General features: G+C 45.9%; 1 protein-coding gene across 4 annotated transcripts in view; it reads left to right on the top strand.

The window, feature by feature from the left end:
• SLC37A4 (solute carrier family 37 member 4) overlaps positions 1-15,459 on the top strand; it is a 63,207-nt gene that overhangs the window by 15,771 nt on the left and 31,977 nt on the right. For 2 of the 4 annotated variants that reach the window (XM_040425420.1, XM_040425395.1), the window contains exon 2: positions 14,378-14,860. In XM_040425420.1, coding sequence (XP_040281354.1) covers positions 14,707-14,860 — 154 coding nt within the window. In that variant the 5' untranslated portion in view covers positions 14,378-14,706. Of the gene's footprint in view, positions 1-9,814; positions 9,917-14,377; positions 14,861-15,459 lie in introns of those variants that run through there. The other 2 variants (XM_040425402.1, XM_040425410.1) reach the window with 2 other exon arrangements.

Genomic DNA, 15,459 nt, shown 5'->3' with positions numbered 1-15,459 from the left:
AATCATTGGTGGCAGTGGCCACAGGGTCCCCTCCTCCTCCGATCGGAGCCCCAGCAATTTAAGCCTGGGGCTCCGATCGGTTACCATGGCAGCCAGGACGCTATTGAAGCCCTGGCTGCCATGGTAATCTCCATGCTGCTGTGTGCACAAAGCACAGAGCAGCATGGACAGTGTGAGCTCCTATTCACCCTAATAGAGCTCTATCAGGGTGAATAGGATAAGGGTTCTAGTCCCTAAGGGGGCTAAAAGTTAGTTAAAAAATATATATATATTAAGTATAAATGATAAAAAAAAAAAAAATACCCATTAACAATAAACATTCATTTTCAGCAGATTTGTGTAGGAATTTTTTTTTTTTTTTTTCCCAAAAATGAAAATTCACAGAATATTGGTATAAAATATCGGCTATCGGCCTGAAAGTTCACAAATTATCGGTATCGGCCCTAAAAAATCGGTCGATCCCTACTAAAAATGTTTCCTTTCATTTATCAAGGCGTATAGTATTTGCCACATTTATTACGTGCGCCTTTTTAAATTGGCGCTTAATTATGCTCAAATCAACGCCAACCAGGACCTGATGTAAAATTGTCACATTACATACCTTGCTGTGACTTTAAAAAAAATATATAGTTGCATGTCCTATGTGTTTTCATAAGAAGATTTCTATAACTGAAAGCCACAAAACCAATGAGAAAGAAGATCTACAAGTCTCCCCGCTCCCATATATAGCCTTTGATACATACATTGGTCTGTATTCACACTGGCTTCATAAGTTCTGTTTTACAGCATCCCTGGGGAGTCTGTTTTTATTAACTTACAGTGGGTCCACCGGGTATTTTTTCTTGCAGTGTATATTCAAGGGCAAGTGAAATCTGATGGGACAGAGCCTAACGTCAAGGTGAACAAGCACACCCTAGATAGCGGTCAGCCAAATATTCATATGAGCGATGGTTATCCCTTCTGCACCCCGTATTGCACTTCCACTAAGCTTCCATTCACATCTGGGGGAGATTTATCAAAACTGGTGGAACAAAAAATTGGCTCAGGGTACTTTCACACTAGCATTAGAGGAATCCGGCAGGCAGTTCAGTTGCCTGAACTGCCTGCAGGATCCGGAAATCCGTGTGCAAACGGATACCATTTGTTTCCGGACCCGGATGCGGATCAGCTTGACAAATGCATTGAAATACCGGATCCGTCTCTCGGGTGTATTTATTTTTTTCACATTTGTAAAGGTCTGCGCATGCGCAGACCGGAAAACCAGATCCGTTTTTCTGGAACACTTGGTACCGGATCCAGCATTAATACATTTCAATACTGCATGCTGCGGTATTTTCTCCGGCCAAATACCGTAAAAGTGACTGAACTGAAGACATCCTGATGCATCCTGAACGGATTGCTCTCCATTTAGAATGCATTGGGACAAAACGGAAGCGTTGTTTTTTTTCCAGTATTGAGCCCCTAGAACGGAACTCAATACCGGAAAACTTTTAACGCAAGTGTGAAAGTAGCCTTAGTTGCCCATAGCAACCAATCCGATTCCACCTTTCATTTTTCAGAGCTGCTTTGAAAAATGAAAGGTGGAATCTGATTGGTGGCTATGGGCACGAAGTCGGTTTTCCTCCACACCGGCTTTGATAAGTCTCCCCTCTGGTGTCCTTAAGGCAGGGCTTGACAAATTTCCTTGGAATTTAGGAGCCGTTTTTTTTACCTTTTTATAAAGCCTTATTTTCAGCGACAAAAATAACACCTCCTAAATTAGAAGTCTAGAACCAAACAACATGGGCATTAACAACATATACAGCGGCAGTGTACAGAACCGCGCACACATACAGCGGCAGTGTACAGAACCGCACACACATATACAGCGGCAGTGTACAGAGTCGCACACACATATACAGCGGCAGTGTACAGAGTCGCACACACATATACAGCGGCAGTGTACAGAGTCGCACACACATATACAGCGGCAGTGTACAGAGTCGCACACACATATACAGCGGCAGTGTACAGTGTCGCACACACATATACAGCGGCAGTGTACAGAGTCGCACACACATATACAGCGGCAGTGTACAGTGTCGCACACACATATACAGCGGCAGTTTACAGAGTCGCACACACATATACAGCGGCAGTGTACAGAGTCGCACACACATATACAGCGGCAGTGTACAGAGTCGCACACACATATACAGCGGCAGTGTACAGTGTCGCACACATATACAGCGGCAGTGTACAGTGTCGCACACACATATACAGTGGCAGTGTACAGAGTCGCACACACATATACAGCGGCAGTGTACAGAGTCGCACACACATATACAGCGGCAGTGTACAGTGTCGCACACACATATACAGCGGCAGTGTACAGTGTCGCACACACATATACAGCGGCAGTGTACAGAGTCGCACACACATATACAGCGGCAGTGTACAGTGCCGCACACACATATACAGCGGCAGTGTACAGTGTCGCACACACATATACAGTGGCAGTGTACAGAGTCGCACACACATATACAGCGGCAGTGTACAGTGTCGCACACACATATACAGCGGCAGTGTACAGTGTCGCACACACATATACAGCGGCAGTGTACAGTGTCGCACACACATATACAGCGGCAGTGTACAGAGTCGCACACACATATACAGCGGCAGTGTACAGTGCCGCACACACATATACAGCGGCAGTGTACAGTGTCGCACACACATATACAGCGGCAGTGTACAGTGTCGCACACACATATACAGCGGCAGTGTACAGAGTCGCACACACATATACAGCGGCAGTGTACAGTGCCGCACACACATATACAGCGGCAGTGTACAGAGTCGCACACACATATACAGCGGCAGTGTACAGAGTCGCACACACATATACAGCGGCAGTGTACAGTGTCGCACACACATATACAGCGGCAGTGTACAGTGTCGCACACACACATACAGCGGCAGTGTACAGTGTCGCACACACACATACAGCGGCAGTGTACAGTGTCGCACACACACATACAGCGGCAGTGTACAGTGTCGCACACACACATACAGCGGCAGTGTACAGTGTCGCACACACACATACAGCGGCAGTGTACAGTGTCGCACACACACATACAGCGGCAGTGTACAGTGTCGCACACACACATACAGCGGCAGTGTACAGAGTCGCACACACACATACAGCGGCAGTGTACAGAGTCGCACACACATATACAGCGGCAGTGTACAGAGTCGCACACACATATACAGCGGCAGTGTACAGAGTCGCACACACATATACAGCGGCAGTGTACAGAGTCGCACACACATATACAGCGGCAGTGTACAGTGTCGCACACACATATACAGCGGCAGTGTACAGTGTCGCACACACACATACAGCGGCAGTGTACAGTGTCGCACACACACATACAGCGGCAGTGTACAGTGTCGCACACACATATACAGCGGCAGTGTACAGTGCCGCACACACATATACAGCGGCAGTGTACAGAGTCGCACACACATATACAGCGGCAGTGTACAGAGTCGCACACACATATACAGCGGCAGTGTACAGAGTCGCACACACATATACAGCGGCAGTGTACAGAGTCGCACACACATATGCAGCGGCAGTGTACAGAGTCGCACACACATATACAGCGGCAGTGTACAGAGTCGCACACACATATACAGCGGCAGTGTACAGTGTCGCACACACATATACAGCGGCAGTGTACAGAGTCGCACACACACATACAGCGGCAGTGTACAGTGTCGCACACACACATACAGCGGCAGTGTACAGTGTCGCACACACACATACAGCGGCAGTGTACAGTGTCGCACACACATATACAGCGGCAGTGTACAGAGTCGCACACACATATACAGCGGCAGTGTACAGTGCCGCACACACATATACAGCGGCAGTGTACAGAGTCGCACACACATATACAGCGGCAGTGTACAGAGTCGCACACACATATACAGCGGCAGTGTACAGTGTCGCACACACATATACAGCGGCAGTGTACAGAGTCGCACACACACATACAGCGGCAGTGTACAGTGTCGCACACACACATACAGCGGCAGTGTACAGTGTCGCACACACACATACAGCGGCAGTGTACAGTGTCGCACACACATATACAGCGGCAGTGTACAGAGTCGCACACACATATACAGCGGCAGTGTACAGTGCCGCACACACATATACAGCGGCAGTGTACAGAGTCGCACACACATATACAGCGGCAGTGTACAGAGTCGCACACACATATACAGCGGCAGTGTACAGTGCCGCACACACATATACAGCGGCAGTGTACAGTGCCGCACACACATATACAGCGGCAGTATACAGTGTCGCACACACATATACTGCGGCAGTTTACAGAGATTTTTTTTAACAAATCTTTATTTAAGATTTTCAGCATTTGTAAAGACAGTAATCAAATCCTTATTAACAGAAAAGGAAATAACATAATAGTACATCCACAATGTGATACTTGTTGCTCATGATACATAATTTTGGTTCGCAAGAATTACATTTGTATATATTTGCATAATGACACAAGCAAATGACATAAGCAAATTGCGATGGCTAGAGGGTTACAATTATAGGTATATTACAATTACAAATACTGTTAATGGCTGCATCTAGAAATGGGAGGAACATAGAAAAAGAAAACTCCTAAGGCGATTTATGCATATTGTTTGAGTACACAAGAAGACCAACCTCTTGTGTTATTCGACACTACTAGGCCTGGGTGATAACGGTGATAGCAGGTCATTCTGATGTTTAGCCTGCCACTTCAGCCATGGAGACCACATCAGCAAATATCTGTCATGGGACAGGGACTCCCAGCTAGACATCTCTTCCATCAAGCGGATCTCTTGTACCTTATTGATCCAATCCACCAGCCCTGGTATTTTTGTGTTAAGCCAAAACATTGGGATCAGCAATTAGATATGTAATAAAGTACCTGTAGAATCCCTACATCTCCAACATTGATCCGAGTATGTGGGGTCCATGGCATGAAGTTTGACTGGCGTGTTGTACCACCTAGTTACCAGTTTATAGGCGTTCTCCTGTATCCTAATACATCTGGAGTATCAATGGGAGTGACATAAGATCTTATTTACTGTGTTATCGTCAAAGGTGATACTCATCTCCTTTTCCCATTGGGATATGAACCAGGGTCTATTGGAGCCTACGTCATCTAACAATTTGTTGTATAACCTAGAAACTGACCCTTTTTTGTCCTGCCTGCTGTGATAGAAACATGTCATACCAGGTGGGATCAAGTTTACTAGGAGTACTTGCTAAGTATTGGTTGCATACTTTCAAGAACTGAGAATAGTGTATAGTTGACCAAGTGATGCGAGGAAAACGTACTTTCAAATTTTGAATAGTAGGGACTAGGGATCGACCGATATTGATTTTTTAGGGCCGATACCGATACCGATAATTTGTGAACTTTCAGGCCGATAGCCGATAATTTATACCGATATTCTGGGAATTTTCATTTTTGAGAAAAAAAAAAATTCCTACACAAATCTGCTGAAAATTAATATGTTTATTGTTAATGTGTATTTTTTTGTTTATTGTTAATGTGTATTTTTTTTTTATAAGTCTTTTTCATTTATACTTAATATTTTTGTGTTTTTTTTTTTTTTACTAACTTTTAGCCCCCTTAGGGACTAGAACCCTTGTCCTATTCCCCCTGATAGATCTCTATCAGGGTGAATAGGATCTCACACTGTCCCTGCTGCTCTGTGCTTTGTGCACACAGCAGCATGGAGCTTACCATGGCAGCCAGGGCTTCAATAGCGTCCTGGCTGTCATGGTAACCGATCGGAGCCCCAGGCTCGGAGCAGGGGAGAGGGGATCCTGTGGCCACTGCCACCAATGAGTAATACTGGGTGGGGGGGCGCACTGCGCCACCAATGTTTTTACTATTGGCCGGGATTGGGGTGGGGGCGCACTGCGCCACCAATGATTAATACTGGGGGGCTTGGGGGGAGGGGGGGGGGGGGGCGCACTGCGCCACCAATGAAGATAAGTCTCTCAATCATTCATATACAGGAGGCGGGAGCTGGCTGCAGAATCACATAGCCGGTTCCCGACCTCTATGAGCGGTAGCTGCGATCCGCGGCACCTGAGGAGTTAACTACCGCGGACCGCAGCTATCGCTCATAGAGGCCGGGAGCCGGCTATGTGATTCTGCAGCCAGCTCCCGCCTCCTGTATATGAATGAATGAAAGGCTTATCTTCATTGGTGGCGCAGCGGCCACAGCCCCGCCCCTCCTCTTGTCTTCTCTTCTGTCATTGGCGGCAGCGGCAGCACAGGGGGAGGAGACACTGCTTCCTTCTCCCCGGTGCTGCGGAGGGAACACAGAACGCGCTGAGAGCAGCGCGTTCTGTGTTCCCAAAACGTTATCGGTATATCGGCAAAATAGATGCCGATACCGATAACGTTCAAAATCCTCAATATCGGCCGATAATATCGGCCAAACCGATAATCGGTCGATCCCTAGTAGGGACACACCGTTGTTTCAAGACATCCCCTATAGCCTCAAAGCCTAACGCCTTCCAAAGACCTAAATCATCTTGAAAACCCTGCATTGTCAAATATGGAACATAACAAATGGGAGTGAACGGGGAAATGCAAGGGGAAGAACGTAATGACGGTGATTTTTTAGACCATGTGTTTATAACTCCCTTCAGTGGGTCAAGCCCTTTTTTATCTACACTTCTACTCGTCACTGGTTTGGGATCCCATAAGGACGCCACACCCCCCGGTCCCAATAGGTTTCTGGCTATCCTGCACCCTAACTTGGAATTTGTGGGGGTTACTAATTTCGGAATGTAATCTGAGTTGAATTGCCTTGTAGTAGGTTACCACATCAGGGAGTCCGAAGCCTCCCCCAGAAATGGGTTTAGTAAGGACCTTGTGCGCCAGTCTGGGTCTACCTCCACTCCATATAAAAGAGGCGAAAAAGCTACGTATCCGAGCTAGAAAAGATAGGGGTAGAGGTATAGGTAAGGTCTGCATAGTGTATAGTAATTTAGGTAAAATGTATGTCTTTAATAAGTTTTTTTCTACCCATCCATGACAAGAAGAGGGGATCTTTATGTCAGCTAATTGTTGTTTGATACTTGAGAGCAGTGGCGGATAATTCTGTTGAAAAAGTTGGCCAGGATCTTTTGTTACGTTGATTCCTAAGTATTTAATATGTGAGTTATGCCTTTTAAATGGGAAATCCCTCTCGAATTTTGCTACAGAGGTTAGGGAAATATTAATGCCAATTGCCGTGCCTTTGGAAAGATTAATTTTAAAATTGGACAGGGAGCCGTAAATTTCTAATTTCTTTAGTAGAGCCGGCAGCGCCTCTTCAGGGTTTGTAAAAAAGATAAGCATGTCGTCCGCAAATGCGGCAACTGCATGCACATCTCTGTCCACCTTAAGCCCTATAATTTCGGGGTCTTGTCTCATGGATTGTATAAATGTTTCCAAGCATAAAATAAACAATGTGGGCGAAAGTGGGCAGCCCTGACGTGTCCCGTTTGAAATCTCAAAGGGGGGTGACAGAACTCCATTTACTTGCACTCTTGCAGAGGGGTTAGAGTACAGAGACAGAACCGCCTCCACGAACTGAGGGGGAAGCCCAAACTTCAACAGTGTGGCTTTCATATATTCCCAATCAACTCTGTCAAATGCCTTTTCAGCATCAGTGCTGAGGAGTACTAGCTTCTTTCCTTTTTTCAAGGCAAATTGTTGGGCCTGCAAGGCTCTGAAGGTGCTGTCTCTGCACTCCCTGCCCCCCACAAAGCCAGACTGCTCAGGAGATATAATCCCTGGTAGAAAAGGGGAGAGCCTGCTGGCTAGAAGTTTAGCCCACAGTTTCACGTCTGCGTTTAGCAGAGATATTGGTCTGAAACTAGAGGGGATCTCAATGTCTTTGCCCGGCTTTGGTAGTACAACTATGTGTGCCTCCAGAGCTTGTCAGTTAGGGGTGTACCATTCAACAAGGCATTGAAGAAATTCACTAGTTGCGGGCCTAGGACCGAAAAAAACTTTTTGTAATAAGCCACAGTGAGTCCGTCAGGTCCCGGGCTCTTGCCAGATGGCGTCGTGTTTAGGACCTTTTTTACCTCAGCTAAGGTGACAGGGGCCATCAGTGATAATCTAGAGTTGTCACTAAGAACCGGCAAGTTCAATGTCCCCAAGAAGTTATCTATTTTCCCCTTACGCGCTGTCTGTACATCATTCTGTTCCTCACTCCTAAGATTATATAAATCTTGATAGTAATCTCTAAAGATCCTAGATATCTTTTGAGTATCCGTTACAAGGGATCCCTCTTGCGACCTCATGCGTTTAATAAAGACCTGGTCCTCCCGTTTTTTAATAAGTGCAGACATTATCTTGCCATCTCTGTTCCCGTGAACATAGTGTTTATGTTTAACCTTCAAGTAGGCTTTGGACGCCCTGATATTTAATAACTCCTGCAACTCTCGTCTCACGGCTTTTAATTCTTCCAGATCTTTAAGCGCATATGAGCGTTTATGCGATGATTCCAAGTTAGCAATACGGGATATAAGTTCCGTAAATTTTTTCGCTCTATCCTTATTAACATGTGATCCCAGTGCGACAAACTCCCCCCTAATTACCGCCTTATGCGCCTCCCAGATTATCGCACAAGACATATTGGGAGTTACATTCAGTGCAGTTTCTAGGTAAAATTTCTCTCAGGGCGAGTGTCAAAAAAACTCCCCCCCCCCCCCCCCCCCCCCCATTGTAAAAAATGTGTAACCACATTGCACGGACGGTCACAGTGACGCACTGTCCCACAGACTCAGGCGCTGTATATGTGTGTGCGGCACTGTATACTGCCGCTGTATATGTGTGTGCGACACTGTATACTGCCGCTGTATATGTGTGTGCGGCACTGTATACTGCCGCTGTATATGTGTGTGCGACACTGTACACTGCCGCTGTATATGTGTGTGCGACACTGTACACTGCCGCTGTATATGTGTGTGCGACACTGTACACTGCCGCTGTATATGTGTGTGCGACACTGTACACTGCCGCTGTATATGTGTGTGCGACACTGTACACTGCCGCTGTATATGTGTGTGCGACTCTGTACACTGCCGCTGTATATGTGTGTGCGACACTGTACACTGCCGCTGTATATGTGTGTGCGACACTGTATACTGCCGCTGTATATGTGTGTGCGACACTGTACACTGCCGCTGTATATGTGTGTGCGACACTGTACACTGCCGCTGTATATGTGTGTGCGACACTGTACACTGCCGCTGTATATGTGTGTGCGACACTGTACACTGCCGCTGTATATGTGTGTGCGACACTGTATACTGCCGCTGTATATGTGTGTGCGACACTGTACACTGCCGCTGTATATGTGTGTGCGACACTGTACACTGCCGCTGTATATGTGTGTGCGGCACTGTACACTGCCGCTGTATATGTGTGTGCGGCACTGTACACTGCCGCTGTATATGTGTGTGCGGCACTGTATACTGCCGCTGTATATGTGTGTGCGGCACTGTACACTGCCGCTGTATATGTGTGTGCCGTACTCCTCTGACAGTGGCTTATCTCCCTTGGGAACAATGCCCAATCCATATGTCATAGGAGAAACAGGACCCCCCCCCCCTTCTCCATTACACATTAGATGGGGGGGGGGGGGGGGGGTCTGAACATGAGTCCTCTAACTAGAAGTAGTTCATTATCCCAAGTGCCTCTCACTTTTGCCCTTTTGCTATTTGAGAAGGGCAGCGTGCCAGCCTCCAGAGCCGCACAGCTCAGCAGCTTTTATATTTAGCTGCTGCATTTCATGTGTGGTGCTGTGTCGCCGGCCTGCAAGAGGCCACAGAAGAAGTGACCGAGAGGTAATGTCTGAATGAATGGAGGGCTTGTGGATTTAGCGATGAGCGATTGTAGCAAACCTGCAGCAACCATTCAGATCATCCTGTTGGTTTTAGTCTATGCATTGATTATAGGTCACTTCCCGGCGACTTGTAGTTATTATATTCCTGCATAAGATGCTCTTATTTTAGGACTTTAATGGGTGTAGTAATTAATTATTTTTAAAGGGAGCATGTCATAACGAAATGCACAGCAATCTACAGGCAGCATGTTATAGAGCAGGAGGAGCTGAGCAGACTGATATATAGTTTTCGGGGGAAAAGATTCTGCAAGACTTGTAATTTATACATTTAAATTTCTCTTTCTGACTTGTTCACAAGTGAGGTGTTATTAGTGATTGATAGGATTATCTGTGTAAGTGTGTATACAGAGACAGCTGTCAGTCACTGATAGCTGTACACGGGGCTGTGTTATCAGTGATTAATAGTATTCCCTGTGTAAGTGTGTATATGTAAACAGAGATAGCTGTACATAGGGGACATGTTAGCAGTGATTGATAGTATTATCTGTGTAAGTGTGTATACAGAGACAGCTGTCAGTCACTGATAGCTGTACACAGGTAGCCAACTTAAGTTCAGAAAGAACAGAGATATGAGTGAATAAATTTCCACTTTTTCCATAAAACTATATATTCATTGAATAGGGAAGAACTGCTAGATTGTTGGGGGCCCGTCTATAACGAGAAGGAAGGTCCCTGTTTGAATGGAGCGGTGATTGACCTCTGTCCATCAGACCCATAGACAGCGGTGAATGGATGATTGACCTCTGTCCATCGGACCCATAGACGGCGGTGAATGGATGATTGACCTCTGTCCATCAGACCCATAGACAGCGGTGAATGGATGATTGACCTCTGTCCATCGGACCCATAGACAGCGGTGAATGGATGATTGACCTCTGTCCATCGGACCCATAGACAGCGGTGAATGGAGCAGTAGTGTGCTTGATTGACCATTGCTTCATTCAAGTGGGGGACTTAGGATAGAGCCCCCAGGATCTGTAGGGGTCCCAGCAGTCAGACCAGCTGTTGGTGTCCATTTTATGACTGCTTCATCTTTGGTTTGCATTCTGTTCTTTTTTTTTTTTATTATTATGACCGTTGTAGAGCAAATGTGAACAAAGCCTAAATATTGCTGGTAACTATACTGTAGTTTCAGAAACCCAGTGTGTGACCCTAGCCTTATAGGTGCTCGGTTATTGTGGCCGCTGTATGCTGCCATAGCTGGACGCAGGGACGGACTTGGCAGCTGCAGGTCTTGTTTGGCCTGTCTATTTGGACCTTGTGCACCTCGTAAATTTCGTTTTTCTGTTTTCTCCCCTATGTCTACATAAGGCACGTCTGCCCATAGGAAAAAAACACCTCCTGGAATTTGTCCTTTTCTAGCTCATTCACTTTCAACTTTTACAAGGTGGTTTACTCTGTATCTGTATTAGATAAAGTAGGTAATGATTCATTCTAAGGGAAGGACCCTAATGGTAAATTCTCATTTCACAGATCATTAAAACCCCACCACCAAAAAAACTGAGACCAAAATTTACTAATGTGTTTGTGCCACAAAACTGGCAATTTGGGGCATCTATTGCCTGGTGTTTTGGGGTTCTTTACCCTCAGTACATAATCGGTAACCCCCACCCACCCCTTCTCTGTGTCTGAGGCATCTCATCCGGCCAGTTAGTACTCTGCTGTGTACAGGCTCATGCACACGACCGTTGTTGTTTTGTGGTCCGCAAATTGTGGATCCGCAAAACACAGATACTGCCCATGTTCGTTCTGCATTAAGCGGAACGGAACAGCTGGCCCCTAATAGAACAGTCCTATCCTTGTCCATAAGGGTACATTCACACGACCGTATGTGTTTTGTGGTCTGCAAATTGCAGATCGGCAAAACATGGATACTGGCCGTGTGAATGTAGCCGGCCCCATGATAGAAATGCCTAATAGAACATACTCTATCTTTTTTGAGGGGCCGTGGAACGGATCTACGGATGCGGACAGCACATTGTGTGCTGTCAGCATTGAAATGAATGGGTCCGCACCCATTCCGCAAAATTGCGGAACGGATGCAGAGCCAAAAATACGGTCGTGTGAATGTACCCTAATGTGGATATGTTCTATTTTTTTTTTTTGCAGAACAGACATAAGGACACAGAGTCATATCCGTGTTTTTTTTTTTTTTCATACGCCACAAAAAAAACTAACTGAATGAATACGGACATGAAATACGTTTGTGTGCATGAGCACACTGAAAGAACCCCCGAAACACATGTCTACAAATGGGCCCCTCTTCCTCTTGGAGGAGTCTCTGGTTTGCCTGACATGAGCTAATTTGCCTTTAAGGGTCCCTACACTTAAACTGTGCAGATTTGTGTCCAGAAAATCTGCACAAAAAACGGACACTATCTCTGTTTTTGCACTTTTTTGGTTGCAGATTTAACATACCAAAAAATGCGACAACAGTTGACATGCAGCAGATTTCTAAATCTAAGACCATCGTTTTAGACACCGATCTTGAAAACCCCTATATCTGGCAGTGGATCCGCTGCAGCTGCGAAGAGGCGCCGGCCTCTCCATAACTTCGGCGCATCCAGCTTCCGACCTGTCTTACATATAGACAATTTTCTACACCTAAAACCGGCGTGGAAAATGATGAATGAGGCTGGCCTGCCTGCCGGCTCGTCCCCTTCCCTGCCCACTTTTTTTTTTTTTTAAGACCTGGAGTGAGCGGGGAAAAGTCGTAGATTGCAGCGCAAAGGACCTTTGCGCCAGAAATATGCCAAATAACAAATGACCCCCAAAGTGTCTATGAGATCTATCTAATGCCATGCACTTTGCTGGTCCTGTATTAGGGCTCCTGCACATGACCATATGTATTTTGTGGTCCGTAAAACACAGATCCTGAAAACAATACAGATTCTGCGGATTTTAAAATCCACACGGAAAAAAATCTGCATCGTGTGCATTGAGAATTTCTAATTTTCATAGAATACAATGTACATGACCTACTGTGTGGATTTTCCACACGCAATCCTGATGGTGTGCATTTAGCCTAAGGCCCCTTTCACACGGGCGAGTATTCCGCGCGGATGCGATGCGTGAGGTGAACGCATTGCACCCGCACTGAATCCGGACCCATTCATTTCTATGGGGCTGTGCACACGAGCGGTGATTTTCACGCATCACTTGTGCGTTGCGTGAAAATCGCAGCATGCTCCTCTTTGTGCGTTTTTCACGTAACGCAGGCCCCATAGAAATGAATGGGGTTGCGTGAAAATCTCAAGCATCCGCAAGCAAGTGCGGATGCGGTGCGGTTTTCACGCACGGTTGCTAGGTGACGATCGGGATGGGGACCCGATTATTATTATTTCCCCTTATAACATGGTTATAAGGGAAAATAATAGCATTATGAATACAGAATGCATAGTACAATAGCGCTAAAAAAATAGGGTTAATTTTTTTTTTTTAACTCTCCTTAATCTCCTTGTTCGCGCAGCCGGCATCTCTTCTGTCTTCATCTGTGAGCAATAGGACCTTTGATGATGTCACTACACTCATCACATGATCCATCACCATGGTGATGGATCATGTGATGGACCATGTGATGAACGCAGTGACGTCATCAAAGGTCCTATTGCTCACAGATGAAGACAGAAGAGATGCCGGCTGCGCAAACAAGTGGATTAAGGTGAGTTAAATTATATATTTTTTTTTAACCCCTCCAGCGCTATTGTACTATGCATTCTGTATTCAGAATGCTATTATTTTCCCTTATAACCATGTTATAAGGGGAAATAATACAATCTACACTACAACTAACCAAAACCTGAACTTCTGTGAAGAAGTTCGGGTCTGGGTACCACAGTCAGTTTTTTATCACGCGTGTGCAAAACGCATTGCACCCGCGCGATAAAAACTGAACATCGGAGCGCAATTGCAGTCAAAACTGACTGCAATTGCGTTCCTGCTCGCGCGGGTTTGCCGCAATGCACCGGGACGCATCCGGACCTAATCCGGACACGCTCGTCTGCAAGGGGCCTAAGGTTTCTTTTTTTTTTTGCGGACCCATTGTAACAGTGCCTATTACATGAATTGGACATATTCTATCTTTTTTGCGGGACTGTGGAACGGATATACAGTTGCGGACAGCGCATGGTGTGCTCAGTGCTGTTAGCATTTTTTGCGACCCCATTGAAATGAATGGTTCCACATCCAAACTGCAAAAAATGTGGATGCGGACCAGAAATATGGTGGTGTGAATGGGGCCATAGGCGTATGATCTGGTTTGCAGATTCTGGATGCGTGGGGGATGATTTCGCCCCCTGCCTTGGAATAGCTTTCTTAGATCTCCTGTTGCATGCTCCGAGGTCTCGTCAGCTTTTCACTTTGCACGTTCAGTAAATGATCTCCTTTCTTCCTGTCCCTGCAGCGTTGTGACACCTCGGGGTTAATCATTGGCCCAGGACAGATATAACAGCCTACCTGGAAGAGGACAGAGAACAAACTCCCAGCTCAGCAGAAGGAAGAGATTGGCAGAAGCATTCCCCTCCTCTGACCGTCTCCGTTTACCAGCGTGGGGGCTCGACCTGTGGCTTGTTTCTTCACTTGGGAATCCATCTGGCATATGCACGCTGACCCGATCTATATATATATATATATATACAGTATATGCCTTACTTCGAGCTGCTCGAGCTCTGACATCTTTAAATGAAGCAGCGGTTATAAGTCTCTGAGAGCACCCTTTGGACACAAGGCAAGATGGGATCACAAGGGCAGGGATATGCCTATTACCGGACGGTCATCTTCGGGGCCATGTTTGTGGGCTACACCCTCTACTACTTCAATCGCAAGACCTTCTCCTTTGTCATGCCGTCTGTAATGCAGGAAATAAAACTGGACAAGGATGATTTGGGTAAGTGGCCTTTTGCTTTACTGTCTGCCGCCATATCATACAATGTGCAGATTCAGGAGTTCTCGGTAACTTTACTCCGCCGAGTCAGCATTAAGTGAAACTCCGCTCTCCCATCAGCAATTTGGAATAAATTTTGATGAAAAGCAAAATTCAGAATGACAGAGAAAGAGAGCTGACCTTTGGGACGAGGGAAAAGAGACTGGCTGTTTTCTGATCATGCCCATGATGACCACACGGTCAGTAAACTGAACAGAGCATGCTGGGACATGTAGTCCCTAGCACTGATTCCTGCCTTGGTAATGAATGAATTTGTCAATTATAAAAAAAAAAAAAAAAAAAAGAGAAACCGGATAACGTAGTTTTTATTTTATATACTTTTAGGGCCATTGTAATTGCAGAATCTCTCTGCATCCCAAAAGTGGATCTTCATTGTTAGAAAGGAGCGTTAGGCTCTCCTGACATGTCTGCTGTAGTAACTACTTGCATCCCCCCATGTAATGTCAATTCTGGAGCATCTTACCTTATAATCTTTGTTCCTCTGTTAGTCCTCCTAGAAACTGATGAATAACTTTACCATTTGCTTTATTAAAGGGTCATGA

Source organism: Bufo bufo, chromosome 1, assembly GCF_905171765.1.
Source record: "Bufo bufo chromosome 1, aBufBuf1.1, whole genome shotgun sequence".
Classification (NCBI taxonomy): Eukaryota; Metazoa; Chordata; class Amphibia; order Anura; family Bufonidae; genus Bufo; species Bufo bufo.
The sequence above is the reverse complement of the archived record's forward strand: the minus strand, read 5'-3'. Positions and strand labels throughout refer to the sequence as shown.